The sequence below is a fragment of the Malus domestica genome, chromosome 02 (assembly GCF_042453785.1).
Source record: "Malus domestica chromosome 02, GDT2T_hap1".
NCBI classification, from domain to species: Eukaryota; Viridiplantae; Streptophyta; class Magnoliopsida; order Rosales; family Rosaceae; genus Malus; species Malus domestica.
In genome coordinates this window covers 2905918-2921310 of record NC_091662.1, presented here as the reverse complement: position 1 = coordinate 2921310, position 15393 = coordinate 2905918, and the positions used below count along the sequence as shown (strand labels likewise).

The following is a 15393-nucleotide window of genomic DNA, read 5'->3' as shown; positions in this document are numbered from 1 at the left end:
GAGCACTCGTGAATTCAATAATCTTAATCGGTCTGACACGTACCTACGGGTGCACAGGTGCTTCTTCAACAGAGCTTTGCATTGGCTAGTTCCTTCAAGAACAAGATTCTTAAATTTAGCCAATGAGAAAATTGATGAGGACAATAGGCTTCAACTGCCCGATTGCATGGCGAGCCAAAAAGGAGCATTGGCCTATATCGGGACACTTGCAAACCGTCTCTCTCTATCCTTCTGCAGCAACAGCAACAGCAACAATTAAGGATGGGGATTTTGCAGTGACAATTTGCGTGATGAGGGAATACGGATTCAAGGAATCTTGGACTAAACTCGTACACATTCCTGAAGCGATTGTGCCAATATCAGCACCTGTACAGATCATATCTGCCTCGGAGGAAGGTCTAGTTTTGATGTGTGTGCCATAAATGGAAGCACCTACGTAACATAAGACTCAGAGGAGGAGGTATGCACGGTTGTTTGGAGCATGCTCACAAAAAGTTATCCGTTGCATGTTTGGAGCATGTTCACAAAGCATATTCGCCTACGTGCATTTGGCGCATGATGCAGTTACGCAATCAGAGACCTTAGTTTCTCCGGCAACCGGCGTCTTTGACCACCAGACCTTTATTTGATGACTAAAATCATCCCAACCCTACATTGTGTCTGCAATAGCATGTACATTTAATAAGACAAAAGGTTGTGCAAGAGTTTATTCTGGCCTTTTTCAATATCACATGTTTCCTAAGTAAGTTTATTTTCTTCACTTATTCAATAAAAAATCGAGAATAAAAAAAGCCAAAAACCCCAAAAACCAAAACCTCCCATAGCTTAGGCTTTGGAGTCGGTGGTAGCCCCTTTTTTTCTCTGTTTTTTTTACTTCTCTTCTTCCCTATTCATTTTCTATGCTTCCTTCTGAGCTATGTCTCAGATCTCTGAGCTTTTGGCTTAGTTTTCTTCCCTCTAACCGCCTGCCCCTTTTCCCCTCCCCACCGCACCCTTTTGTCCTTCCTCTCGTTTCCTCCCCATCTTTTCCAACATAATCAGGAATTAGGTCTCAGAATGTTGACTCCATCTTGTCTCAATACCCTTCATTCTTAGCCCACTGACGATCCGGCTTGCCGAAAAAATTGGGCAAAGTATGGAATGATTCAAATGGAACAGTGGTGTCTTGCACACCCCCTTTGCCCTCCCCCCCTCCTGCTGTTGCGTTTTGTGACTTTCCTTGCATGTGTGGCTGTGGATGTCGTGTTTCTTGGTGGATTGATTCAGCTTAATACTCTCAGAGCTAGTTTTTTCTTCAGGTGCTCTTTACCGTTTGGGGGTTTGTTTTCCTTCACGGAGGACGTTGTGGCGGTTGTGGAGGCATGCATTTGCTACTTTTGCTTTAGGGCTCCTTTTCGCTTGTTGTTTACTATTGCCTACGAGCCTAAGTTTACATGGGCCTCCAGCCTTGTGTTGACTTGGGATGTTGCTCTCAATTTACTTGTGTTTGTCTACTTTCTTCTGTTTTGCTTTGTTTATGTTGGGTTTGTGTTTGGTTTGGACTTAAGTCCATCTATCACAATTTGTAATTCTCCCTTTCATTAATGAAGTCCCTTTTGTCCGAAAAATAAAATAAAAAATGGAGAAATTTTCTCAAGTTTTTGGTGTTCGAGAATTCTCCGTATGAATAACCGTTTGTGATCTCTTTACTCTGTTACTTCCACAATGTCATTTACATACTTGATTCATTCACCGATGACAAACACCGTTTAAGAAAGTCATCCTATAATTTATCACAAGGAGTGTATGTGAAAGCAAGTACAAGAAATAACGATTCCGTATGTTATTTTCTTTTTTGGATAGATTACCAAGTTTGTTTATAAATGAATTAGCTGGGATGTTCTTTTCTTCAACCTACCACTTTTTTCGTAGTTGTAGCATGTGCATCAAAGATAAGATAATCCAATATTTCATGGGTTGGTTTGCAGTTGGTACATCAATTCTGGTCATCCCTCCAATTATTCTTGCTTTGACGCTGGAGAGGTCCATAGATTTGGATATTGTGCCCATGGATAGAGGAAAAGTACGAGCGTCAGCGTCCTACGGCTTATGTAGTTGATCAAATCAGATAGTCCTTCAGCATGTGTTTTTTTATAAAAATAATGAGTACTTCGCATGGGTTGAACGATTATTATGATCAAATGTTTTGAAAATGGCAAGAGGGTGTATATGATCCTTTATCTTATGTCATTGGTGATGTAGGTTAGACATGAGAAATTAAAATTTCATTTTATTTCTATTCGATCGGGTGTTTCTGTAAGCCAGCTACAAAAGGTTTTGACTCCAAGGTCTTGATAATTAATCAATTTGGTCGAGGTTTTTACTATATATAATATATATATATATATATATATATATGTATGTATCAAACAAACCACAAATTAAACCACTATGGAGTGATCTAATGGTTAGGACGAATTTCAAGCCCGTATTTCACATGACACGTTCTGAGTTCTTTTCTAGGGGAGTGTGAATCACATGATAGTGGTCAGGGAAATGCTGAAATGCCTCTATAATCTGTGAGTATTTTTGGCTCCAGAAAGGGTGAATTGCAGTAACGAAACCACCAGTTGATCCTTAAAAAAAATAAAAACAAATAAAAAAGCAAACCATAAATTCATATATATAGTCTTTATAATGTGCGAGTCGAAGACAATACATTCTTCAACTAAACGGAAACAACTACAACTTCGTAGAAAACCACTCTATCTGATGATAGCTGATGCTTTGGTCATTACTCTCCAAAATCCTGAAACTCTCTAACTCTTGCTCATAATAAAATGGTTTAGAAGAATTTCAAATACAATATGTAACATATAAGACAATTTTTTTGGAATACCTATATACACTTAGGGGGTGTATTTAATTGGGATTTTGAGGGATTTTAATTCTTTTAATGAATTCAGGGATATTCAATCAGGATTTTAAGATAGTTTATTAAAATACTTAGAAATCCAAGTGTATTCAATTAGAATTTTAAAAAAGTTTATAACATTCTAGGTGTATTCAATTAGAATTAGAATTTAAAGAATTTAGAAAAGTTGAGCAATTAGAGGGAATTGGAGAGATTTTGTAGTATATTTTAAGCATCCACACCCATGAGATTTCGAGGGAATTGAATCAAAATTTTACATAGAATCTCTACAAATAAGTTAAACTCCATAAAAATTCATTGATTTATAAATCCATTAAAATCTCTCAAATTCCCAATTGAATACACCCCCTTTAATCTCGACACATATTTAATTGTTGAAAATTGTCAATTTCAACCGTTTGTTTCAATTTTCAATAATCAAATCTGGATTAGCATTAAGTGCATGCAACTAACTCAAGAAAATTGTCATATCTCATATACTATCGTATTGGATCTTTGATTCCGGAGCAATCATTGGAATATGAATAGAAATGTCAAAGAAATATGGGTCGTTTTATTCCTACATTTTATAAAAACACCCCACGTTCAAAAGAATCCTCGAAAATTCCAACTTTGTCCCTCTTTTTTTCTGAAGATACCCCCACCCCGTAAAGAAGTCAACAGCAAACAAGCCTCTCGACGCCCAGCTATCTCTGAATACCTCCGTCATCGACATGGGCACGCCCGATAACTCCCATGCCGTTGGTAACAACCCATCACCTCAACTCATCCAATTGGATAACCCTTTAGCCCCATCACCTTCGTCACGAAAGTAGCCGGTCAACACCATCTTACCCGTCTCTGGTGCATAAGTCTATCGTCAAACATCCTAACTTGCCCACCCCATCTCCAAATTTTCTATTGCCAAACTTCACCAACCATCCAAAATTCCAAATAAGTTGAAGAAGTACGTGCAAGTTGTTGGGAACTGGCGAGAGAGAGAGAGAGAGAGAGCTAGGATATGGTGCCATGGTGAGAGGTTGGTTTTTTACCCTAGAATTCTGTGGTGGTTGGCTGTCAACATGTGGAATAGTAGGGTGTGTGGCTTTTTTTTGTGCTTCTTAGTACCAGTTTGGCACAACTGAAATTATAAAAAAAAAAAAAAGTAGGTATGAAAAAAAGTTAAGATTTTTTTAATGCCTGATAAACACATTTAAATCAGGTTTTTTTCACCGTTGAGGGTGAAAAAAAAGCCAAAATCCTGAAGCAGCAAATCAAAGCTTTGAAAAAACAGTTTTTTTTTCAAAACATGTGGAGCTACAGGGCAATGTTAATAAAACTTTCTAAATTCCAATAACACCCTCGTTAGTTTTGCAAAATGACAATCCTTGTCCCTAAAACAACTGGAATGATCTCTTTCCTATTCCCTCGTTCTCCCCCCGCATCAAATCCCTAGGACCGTCGTTGTCCCTCCCACTCTCGCTCGACACCGACCACCACTGCACCAACGATTATCCCTCTCTTCCTTTCAGATCCTACACGATCAAATGCAATGATTAAATAGTAAAATAAACTTTAAAATAAAAACCCAAAAATTAATTTAGTTGACGGAAATGCTTAGGGTGATAAAAGGACCGATGATTTCTCCGGTAACAGGAATGATGATTATCATCCGCAAGGAATTCATCAAATTAACACCCAATAAATTAATAAGATGCCAACCAATCTTATTTGCACGACACAAAGAAATTCATCAAATTCAATAACAAAACCCTAATTTAAAACCCAATAAACAAACCATTTATTTATTTAATTTTGTACCTCAACAAATTTGTCCGTCCTCGAAGGTGTGGTCGGAGACGTTGACTCGAAGATCCGGTGAAGTAGAGATGAGGGAGGATGAGCAGCGGAGAAAATGAGGGAGAGGAGTGAGAGTGAATGTAGGAGAGATTATAAATAAATAAATTATAGAAGAAAAAAAATAAAAAATTATAACATTTAATATTATACCATTTTTAACATCTACACAGCAGTTTTATATAAAAGTTACCAAACACTTGAATACTGATTTTTTTGTAAAAGCACTTTTAAAAAAAAAGTTTACTAAACACTTAACTGATTTATTTTACAGCTGTTTATTTTCATAGTACAGAAAAAAATAATTCTTTTAAAAACACAGTAATACCAGACCTTAATTTAGATTAAGTAGAGGTAAAAGAGAAGGTTCATGCAAAAAAATAGAAGCGTAGAGATTTTTCATAAGATCATGGGTGTTATTTACAAAAGTCAAATCCTAAAAATGTGTATCGGTGCAAAGCTGTATATTTATAGGAGGTGGATTGTTTGCCCTTCCATTTCCACACTTTTCTCATCTCTTCATATTTGTATAGTTATGGTTAAACCATGTCAATATTTTATATTGATTTTTTTATAAAAATAATAAAACAAAAAATAATAGAAATATAAAATATTAACGTGGCTTAACCGTGACCATGCAAAACAGGAGGAGATGAAAAAAGTATGGAAATGAGAGGGTAGACAATCCACCACCATATTTATATATAGGTCGTACCTGGCTATCTCTTCTTTACATCAGCTACTGATTCAATGAAAAAAAACCTGAAAAATGTACTTATCAATGATTAACTTGTATAAGATGACGTAAAGTGCAGTTTTAATATAGAGTAAACTGCCGATTTGCCCCCTGAACTATCACCCAACTTTCGATTTCCCCCTGAACTTTTTAATTGGAAAATTAAGGACTTAAACTAATTTTTTTGGCCAATTTGCCCCCTGCTGTTAATTTTTCATTCATTCCACCCAAATTTCTGTTAAATGGAAACAAGTGCACAACATGTGTGGGTAGTTCGGTTGCTTCATTCTTTAAAATAATTGAAAACCTTAGATTTCTATAATATAAACCTATGCAAATATGTGCGATTCTATAACTTTTGTGTCTGAATGTGTAGTGAAGTAACGTTTTTGTTCACAAATGAGAGTTACGTGGTTTGCACATGATAAGAGTTAACGTTAATTTGGATGAAATCTATTAAAAACTAACGGTAGAGGGGAAATCGGCCAAAAAAATTAGTTTAAGTCCTTAATTTTTCAATTAAAAAGTTCAGGGGGAAATCGAAAATTAGGTGATTGTTCAAGGGGCAAATTAACAGTTTACTCTTTTAATATATCGTCCGCTAAATTAAGGTGGCCAACAAAAATGAATTCGAGAAGATATAACGTGTAAAATAAAATTGAGAAACACCTACCGTGCGGCTAAAGACGCGTGGTGAGTTGGCTATGTCGTATGTAACACCTTTAAGACATATAGATAATTCATGTATTTGTCCCCTAGCCGTCTTTTTGAGTGTTTCTCAATTTTTAAAATTTTTAATTTAAAAAAAAAAGTTAGATCAGCAAGTTGACTTTGAATAATGTACAATAAATTCTTTTCCATCCATCTAATTCACGTCTCTAGGAGCTTATCCCCCAGATTCCAGACTTTGGTTTCTCCAAAAAATGTCCAGAACTCACAATCCACGGCAATGGCTTCCAGTCCTGCTCAATCTCCTCTTCCTCCTACAGCTTTTCGACACATCAAACGCCGACGTCGGCACTGCTGCCCAGTACCCTCCTCCGTATTTACGTAAGTACAAACTCGCACGCATACACGTGTAAACGACTTTGTGAATACATATGTTCTGACACCTGACTGTAAATACATGTGTTTTATATAGCGACGCAATGTTTTGGAGGCGATTCGTCGCAGTTTCCCTCGAGTAATCTATTCGCAGCGGCCGGTGACGGAATATGGGACAATGGAGCGTCGTGTGGGAGGCAGTACTTGGTGAGATGCATAAGTGCGGAAGAAACGGGGACGTGTGTTCCGGACAAAACGATTCAAGTGAAGATTGTGGACTATGCCGGAACTATTAACAAAGCATCGGTTTCGGGCACCACCATGGTCTTGTCCCAAACAGCCTTTGGATCTGTTGCTAATTCGACGGCTAGATCCATTAACATTGAGTTTCAACAGTTAGTCCATCCATTTCTCTTCACCTCAATTCCTCTTTATATTTTGTTTTGTTTTGATAGCTAGAACATCTTAACTATTCCTCTTAATTTGCTATCTGGGACAACATTTAATTTAGGGTAAAGGAATTCGTTGCTTTGCTTAATTGTATGTATTTGATTATATATGGCTCCATCCCTATGCAAATGTGGATTAGGCAAGTTAATCAGGGTAGAGTATCAACCTCTTGCACTTGAATTCGATCCCCTTCGTCTGGGTTTGAATGCTCTAATACATCTCCCTATTAGGAAAAAAAAAGGGAGATTGGCCAAATACCTACGGTGAATGCACTTAAAGAACTGCAGATTTTGACCGCATTGTACACCTTTATTTCTGGCTATGTATATGAATGTGCATAAAGAAGGGACAGGGCATATCTCTCCCTTTTTTTTTTTTTAGGGGGGAGAGGGAATAAGATGCAGCAGCACCTCACGAATTTCTTACTGATCATTTTTTAAATCTCAATTACTAAGATGATCATTTTCATTCAGCATCATGTCGATATCTTATAGTTATTATAAGTTTTTAATCGATATGTCGCAGATATTAATTTTAATCATCTCAACTATTAGGATATTATTTCTGATTGTTTTAGCTAATTTCTCTTTAAAGGGGATATTATACATACATGATACATATACATATATATATATATATATATATAATATATAACTCCATATATAGCTGGACAGAAGCTGTGTATATTTTCTCCATATGGAGGATGTAAGATTTGTGTTTCTATTTTTTAATGTTCTTGTTTTTGTTTTTCTATGTAGGGTATGATATGGAAGATGCAGAAATGATGGAGCATGGGTTTGAATTTTCAATCATATTCTTCTGCAGGAGTGGAACGTGCAAGCTGATGGCGGAGAAACTTCATGCGTTATCGTATTTATATTTTGATTGGGCAGTGTTTTCACATATTTTTTTTTACTTTTTCACGTATCTTCTATTAATTTATAAGGAAAACTAATGAAAATTGTTTGAAAACTTTGAGTTTTAATGACAAGGACTAAATAAAGGGTAAAGTGAATAGTAATAAATTGACTTTTTAGTGTAAATATGCGGTTTTTCGTTAAAGTGAACAGTACCGGGAGCTTTTCGTTAAAGTTTTTTTTAAATCCTTTGATTTTCTTCAACTTATTGTTTGATATATGTCAACAATCCGCAATAAAATAAATATGCTAATAATAAATACGAATAAATATATTCCAAAGACTCAACAAGATGAAATATTAATTAAGCATAGTAACAAAATATCGAGGCTTATGTACCGCAATGTCTTTGAAACATAAATTTCGCCCCTACTCAGTGCTTGTAGTTCTACGGACGTCTGCTTCACTAGGATTCAAAGATCTAAGTCAGAAATTCCAGAACTGGAAATTGACTTCTGACGAATATTCATGTGGTTCTCTCAACAAGGATGTTTATGATTGCATGAGAAGATTTATGATTTTTTCTGTGTTATAAATGTTATGCAGATAGATGTATATATAATGTGATTATACATGTTCGCAACAAGTATAAGGAAATGATGCATCTGTTGGGAGACATCTACTGAAAATGGTGTTTTTGTTTCTGTGTTTTCACACTTCAGACTTCATCTGAAAAAAATGAAAAATAATTAATTAATTTAAATTCGAAATTAAAAATAATTAATTAATTCCAAAAATAAATAATTAATTTAATTATTAGAGCCCCAATGCCCAAGGCCCATCTTTTGACAATTAAATATATATTAATTACCAATTAATTAGTACACCTCAAAGCCCAACCCCAAGGGTGAGCCGAATTTTAGTCTTCACCTATTACTCCAATAACTTTCTATAAGGGATAAAACCTTATAAAGTGATAAAATCTTTTGGGAATGACCAATGTAGGACAAAAAAATTTCTACTCACACTACTCAAATTTCCAACACTTATTCGATTCGACGGTCAAAAATTATGAAGAGTATGAAAGGTAAAAAAATTGTAGATTTAAACAAATGGAAATTTTGATACAGGGAGAATCTAAAACCTTTTGAATTTTGTTTGGTCATCCGTAAATTGTAGATTTAAACAAATGGAAATTTGATTATTTTGTTAAACGGTGTGTACAAAAATATGTCATTTTCTATTTTATTCTTCGTTATATATGTAATACTTTTCATTACCCAGGAACTTTCCTGCTGCTTGCTGCTCTTTGGAAGCTACCATATCTTGTCGACTTGTCTATGTTTGGTGGTGTGAATTCAATAATTTTAGCATAACGTTAACATCTATTAACTAATATAGTTCGATTATTTTGGTTAATTAATTAAATTGGTTGATATCATTAGAGTATATTTTTCTCCGATCCTTCTGGACGTATTTTTCTTGTCGAAATTCTTCTGGATGTATTTTTCTTGTCGAAATTCTTCATGTACGTGTTTTACTAGTTTCGCACAAGAGTTTGGACACTAGATTTGCGCGTATCGATCTTTGGTTTACCCTGTCATCTATCTACATCAATATTAATATTATCAAAAACTTCAACAATATAATCATTGAGTGGTTCAAATGGTTTTGACTATGGAACCAAATTCCTTCCGAATTCTTTAAAATTGAATTCATTAATCAATGAATTCAGATCGTTAAAATTTGATTTAACAGTTACAAACAGAGAGTCATTCTAAAAGTTATAATAATTGTACTCGTTTGATCAAATCTTAACGATTTAAATTCATTGATTAGTGAATTTAATTTTGATAAATCCGGAGATGATCCAATTCCTTAACCACGTAACCCTTATAACAATTAGCAGTGCCGGCGCCCGCAGCAGATTTTTTCACCACCGTCATCATGCATATGATGTTATGTAGCCTCAGTGCAATTATGAATCCCAGCACTTTGAAAATTATCCGCATGAAACGTGTGGTAGGTGTCTGTGTCAGCTGCACGGTGGACTGGACGTGTGTGTGGATGCTTGACTTGTATGGAATTTAGGTACGTGGAAACTAATGGCCCGTATGCATGGGGTCGGGCAAGCACAGTAAAACTTCAAATGAGTCAAATAAGCCAGAGACTAGTAGTGATCAAATGACTTAAAAACATCAAATCTGGGGACCAGATCATAATGTAATATCCCAGCGTAGTCAACACGTTCACACATTACATTTGGTTTGTATCTGGTGGAATTTGGACAGCGCAGGCCCAGTGCTACCAGGGCCACTGTCTAAGGCCCAAAATTGAAAGGCGCACCTAAAACATCCAACTAATTAGGTAATAGGTATAAAAAAAAATTAAAAAATTATCCAAGAGCCCAAAATAACATAGAACGGCCCAGGTTTTTCCGTTCCACCTCACCCCTGGAAACACACAATTATAAAAATTTAAGACAAAAATACCCCTCATCTTTTTTAATATTTACACATCTAAATCATAAAACAAACCTTAAGGGGGCGTTTATTTGGGCTTGTTAACCTTCACTAGACTGGACTGGACTACACACTAGTGTAGTCCCGTGTTTGTTACTTACACGGACTAAGTTTAATGGGATAAACCGGGACTCGCGTGGACTATCTCCTTCATTAGGAGGTCTTAGCGAGATCCCTAAAAAACCATTGGATTGCTAAGACCTCGTCTGCTTGCTTTGCCAACATCGCCTACACCCACCAACTCAAAACCCAAAATATCCATCTCTTCGTTTGCTCGTTTTGAATCTCGAAGACCCTAGAATCAAGTTGTGCTCTCTCTCTCCTCTCTGCTTTCTCTGCTCTTGTCGTCGTCCGTTCACCTCCGAGTACGCCTGGGCCCTCGCCGATAGACATAGACAGAAAACTTGGCATGCGAACAACCATGGTCGATGCCCACTTCTATCTGCAACCACAGCTTCATCTCAGTTTTCCACACATTTACACAAATTTGATGGAATAAAAAAAAACCCAGATTCGGTGGAAGTGCAAAATCAACTTTCGAATCATGAAACCCAGATTCGAATTGCAAATTGCAAATCCCAAAGAGAGAGATTTCTGAAAAACTAACCTATTTTCAATAGAGGGAGAGAGTGTTCAGGAGATAGAGTTCTGAAAAATTAAGAGAAAGGAGAGGGAAGAGTGTTCGAGAAAAAGGAAAAGGAAAAAGAAAAAGAAAAAGAAAAAGAAAAAGGAAAAAAGAAAAGAAAAGAAAAATATTATTTAGTTTGTTAGTCTGACACTATCAAACGTTTCACTAAGATAGTTCAGCTTAATCTAGTCCAAGCCAGTTCAGCCTAGTCCTTGCAGCTAGTCCAGTCCAAGACAGTCCGGTGCAATAAACGCCCTCTAAAATTCTATCTTTCTTTCCATCTTCTCTGCCACTGCCTTGTTTCTCTTAGTTCTCTGGCAACCTTCCTCCTCATCCTCTCCCGTAGGCTCTGTTTTCTCTTCCCCACGGAGTGGAACTCAAAGCTTTGCATTTCCAGGTTCCATGTTCGATCTTGCTCTCTGTAGAGCTTTGATTTTGTGTATGGGTTTTACTTTTTTGTTTTCTTAATTTTTCCGTGGAAAATTTCAATTTTCCAGGAGAAAGTTCCGAACACTGCTGCTAGTGGGGATGGAAGCAGTAATGGAACATTCTTTAGAGCTGTTCTGTTAGTTCGAAGAGGAAAGGTACACTTTATTGTTCCGTTAATCATTAATACACTGTATTTGCGTTTAAAAGACCACTAATTTGAATGAGACAGAATGCCTCTTTGTTCATAGTGGAAAGTGATTATTGAGAATTTTAAAGTTCACATTTTGTTATACAATCAAGTCTGCTTCTTAGTTTTTATATTATCTGTGTACATAATACATACATATACATATATATATATATATTATATATATATATAATAATATTATATTAATTGTAGAAGAGAAATTTTTTGAAGTTCTCGTTGTAGCTAAAGGATATAATAAGTGGCAACCAGTAAGACTGCCTGAACACTTTGGTACCGTTTGGTACGTGGGACAAGACGGGACATAATGGGACGAGTCGTTCCGTCCCACGTTTTGTGCGCCTAAAAACTGTGGAATAGGTTGTCTCATAGGATAAAATTTGGCTGATTTTTCGTTCCACCTCTTCTCTTTGGAACGACTCGTTTTACATCCGTGGAACACAAATTTATAACATTTTATGACAAAATTTCTCCTTATCTTTTTAATATTTACATAATCTGTTCCGTCATGTCCCGTCCCATCATGTTCCGTCCCGTCCCGTCCCGTCCCGTACTGTCTGTGTACCAAACGGTAACGTTCTTTGGTTTATAATTGTATTTGACCTATTCTATTTTGTTTTCTTTTGTTCCCGGGCACAGTATGATGAAGCACGTGAATATGTTGAGAGAGCTAGGAAATGCTTGGCAACAGAGCTTGCTGCTTTGGTGAGTCTTCTATATTTTTTTTCCATCATATTATGAGTTCTTGTGATTGAGTTTCACATGATGGGGTTGAAGCATTCAGTTGGAATTTAGAAATAATGACCATATCGATTTCAATGCTAATATATTGTCTATGTCTGAATTGTTCTGTATGAGTGCATGAAACTAAATTTACTTAATCCAAAGTAAAGGTTTGTGGGGTTCTGAGCTTTACAGAAAAGGGGGTTAATCTACCAGTTTGGGACCTTTGCGCTTAATGTGATTGATATGAAACATTAATTACTTGTGTTTGTGGATTTGCAGATGGATACCAGTGAAGATTTCGAAAACGTTTTTCTAGCCAATCCTTACAAGTTAAGGCGTAAATTGATGAATACCTCTATTTTATATGATTTGATGAATATATAATTGGATTGGGATGTATTGGATGTGTGTTTAATGTGTTATGTGATTGGTTTTTTTTCTTGCAACTGCTACACCAAAACAAATTAGAGAGTTAATGAAGGTTGATAGCAATGTGATTACCCTCGTTAAATATTTTTGTTTAAACATATGTTTCTGTATAAAAAAAAGGCACATTTTGAGCTTTCACACTGGGTACCAAAAAACTCAGGACTGGCCCTGAATTTGGAGCTGATCATCGGCAGTTTGTGGTGTTTGTAAGAGCAATTCTAGCGTTGTAAAGGTCTTCTATGGCAACTCACTATTGAATCCACCTAATAACAGTAAATGCATTTAATGAACAGTAATTAACTTTTACATCTTCACTCCTAAATTGAATAATCATGGTAATAGGTAATAAAATATTAATATTTTTTCTCACCCAATCCATCAGACATCCCCATCACCATTTCCCTTTCTCCCCTCATTTGACCGGTTCTTCCTCTCTCTCCCCCCCTCTCTCTCTTTTCTTTCCATCTCTCTCTTCCTTTTTCTTTCTTTCTCCCTCTTTTCCAGCTCACTCTCATGAGCTCTCTTCCTCTTCAAACCTTCAACGAATCAAGCTCAAAAATAATATTTTTGGAATCCCTGGAACTCAAGGAACCCAACCATGGCCTTGCATGCAGGATTGGTGCATGGTGCGAGGTCCTACCTTTGAAGTCGAGAGCTTGAACTCTCAATCTCGAACCCAAGTATGTTTCTATCACTATCTTGTGTTCTTGAGTTTTAAATCATGTTGTGTTGCAATTCTTGTGGTTTAATTCGAGGGCTTGATTCCCTACATGCATCCCATTCTTTTTCCAGATTCTGACAAAAGAAAACGGACGAATTCGAGTCGGGTCACCCTGATGTCACCCACACATCACACAACCCTCAGACTCTCGGGCCACCAATTCGAGTCGGGCCTCTCACTCACCCCCCGCTCAGCCCACACGCCCGCATGGACTAGAGCTTGCAGCTAGGACTATTGGGATGGGGAAATCGACGGTCCATCTGGCTAATGGTCTCGGTGGAGTTGCTCTAACTCAATTATAAGGAGTAATTTTATAAACAATTGAATTTAAATGAATAAGCATTACTGTTATTAAGACAAACCAAAACAAAATCATCTAATCACACAAAATCCTTAGGTTTGCCAAGTTGATTTCCCTATTCAAGAATTGAGGTGCCATAAAAATGCATCTTCATGCAGAGTAGTAAGTTTCACTAATATAAAAAATTTATTTCAAGAAATAACCACAACTATTACCATATTTAGCATCCATATTCCCATTTCTATATCTTATGAGCCCTAGAAACATACAACAACTCAAAATTTGCGTATTTGTAAAATTTTTGTCATCTTTTATTTCATTAAACGTCCAGTCTGTAAGGCCATCTCCAACCGAAGGCGGGCCAGATGGCTCGTTTGAGCCCTCTGGCCCTCCAAGATTCCCCAAGATATTAATATTTTAATGAACAGTACAGGGCCATATTTGCCTCTGTCTCCAACCGAGGGCCAGATGGCCAAATGGCTCGTTTTAGCCCTGTCACAAAAAACCGTCTCCAACCGAGGGCCAAAGGGCCATAGGGCCAAACATAATTTATTATTTAAATTTAAAAACTACAACAACTTAAATTTAAAAACAACAACTTATATTTAAACACTACAAATTAAATTTAAAAACAACATTAACTTAAATTTAAAAATTTTAAAAACAACATTAACTTAAAAACATCATTAACTTAAATTAAAAAAAATGAAGGAAATATTGCAAATGAAATGAAGAAATATTATAGATGAAGGAAATATTGAAAAATTGAAACAAATATTATAGATGAAGGAAATATTGGAAAATATATTGAAGGAAATATTGAAAAATTGAAACAAATATTATAGATGAAGGAAATATTAGAAAATATATTGAAGGAAATATTGAGAAATATATTGAAGGAAATATTGAAAAATATTGAAGAAGGAAATATTGCAAATGAAGTGAAGAATTGAAAGAACTTCACCATATTTATAGAAGAAAAAAATGTTTAAAATAAATAAAAAAAAAAAAAAAAAAAAAACCAACGGCTAGCTGACTCAGCTAGCCGTTACATTAAAAAACATTTCAAACTATTAGTGTCGGTTATAACCAACACTAATAGTAGAACTATTAAAAAAAAACCTCTTTAATGCTGTCGGTTTAACCGACAGCAATAGGAAACATTAAAAAAAAAATAGCCAGCCCTCCAGCCCTCTCCGATCCCGTGGGGCCCTCCCAGATTCCAGAGCCCTCTGGCCTAGCCCTCGGTTGGAGACGGTTTTAGGGCTATTTTCGACCATCTGACCCTCTGGACCCTTCGGTTGGAGATGGTCTAACGGTCGTGTATAGAGAATAAATATATACAAAATCAAATTTGATAACATATACAAATAGACAATCTGTTAATTTGAGAAGGGTCTCCCGAACCTTTGTAAAGAAAAAATGAAAGGAATTGTGGCAAGAGATGGATTACATCAAGAAGAAACTTATCAATTTCAATTCTTTTAAATTGGGAGTATGAGAAGAGAGACGTTTTCTTCATGTATAATCATCTTTTAATTCCTTTAAAATAGAAATAATTCTCCTCTACCTTGAGTTTGAGAATAATTAATTAT

General features: G+C 36.0%; 2 protein-coding genes across 2 annotated transcripts; both read left to right on the top strand.

The window, feature by feature from the left end:
* Positions 1-6230: 6230 nt before the first annotated feature.
* LOC103418002 (EG45-like domain containing protein) lies at positions 6231-8023 on the top strand. Its single transcript, XM_008356162.4, has 3 exons — positions 6231-6536; positions 6628-6925; positions 7739-8023. The coding sequence occupies exons 1-3, from the start codon at positions 6410-6412 to the stop codon at positions 7743-7745; spliced, it is 432 nt and encodes a 143-aa protein (XP_008354384.1). The 5' UTR covers positions 6231-6409; the 3' UTR covers positions 7746-8023.
* Positions 8024-8240: 217 nt separating this feature from the next.
* LOC108171426 (uncharacterized) lies at positions 8241-13082 on the top strand. The gene is made up of 6 exons (XM_070808906.1): positions 8241-8387; positions 8444-8449; positions 11206-11391; positions 11485-11571; positions 12261-12326; positions 12627-13082. Exons 1-6 carry the CDS (start codon positions 8241-8243, stop codon positions 12729-12731), a joined length of 597 nt encoding a protein of 198 aa, XP_070665007.1. The 3' UTR covers positions 12732-13082.
* Positions 13083-15393: the final 2311 nt, after the last annotated feature.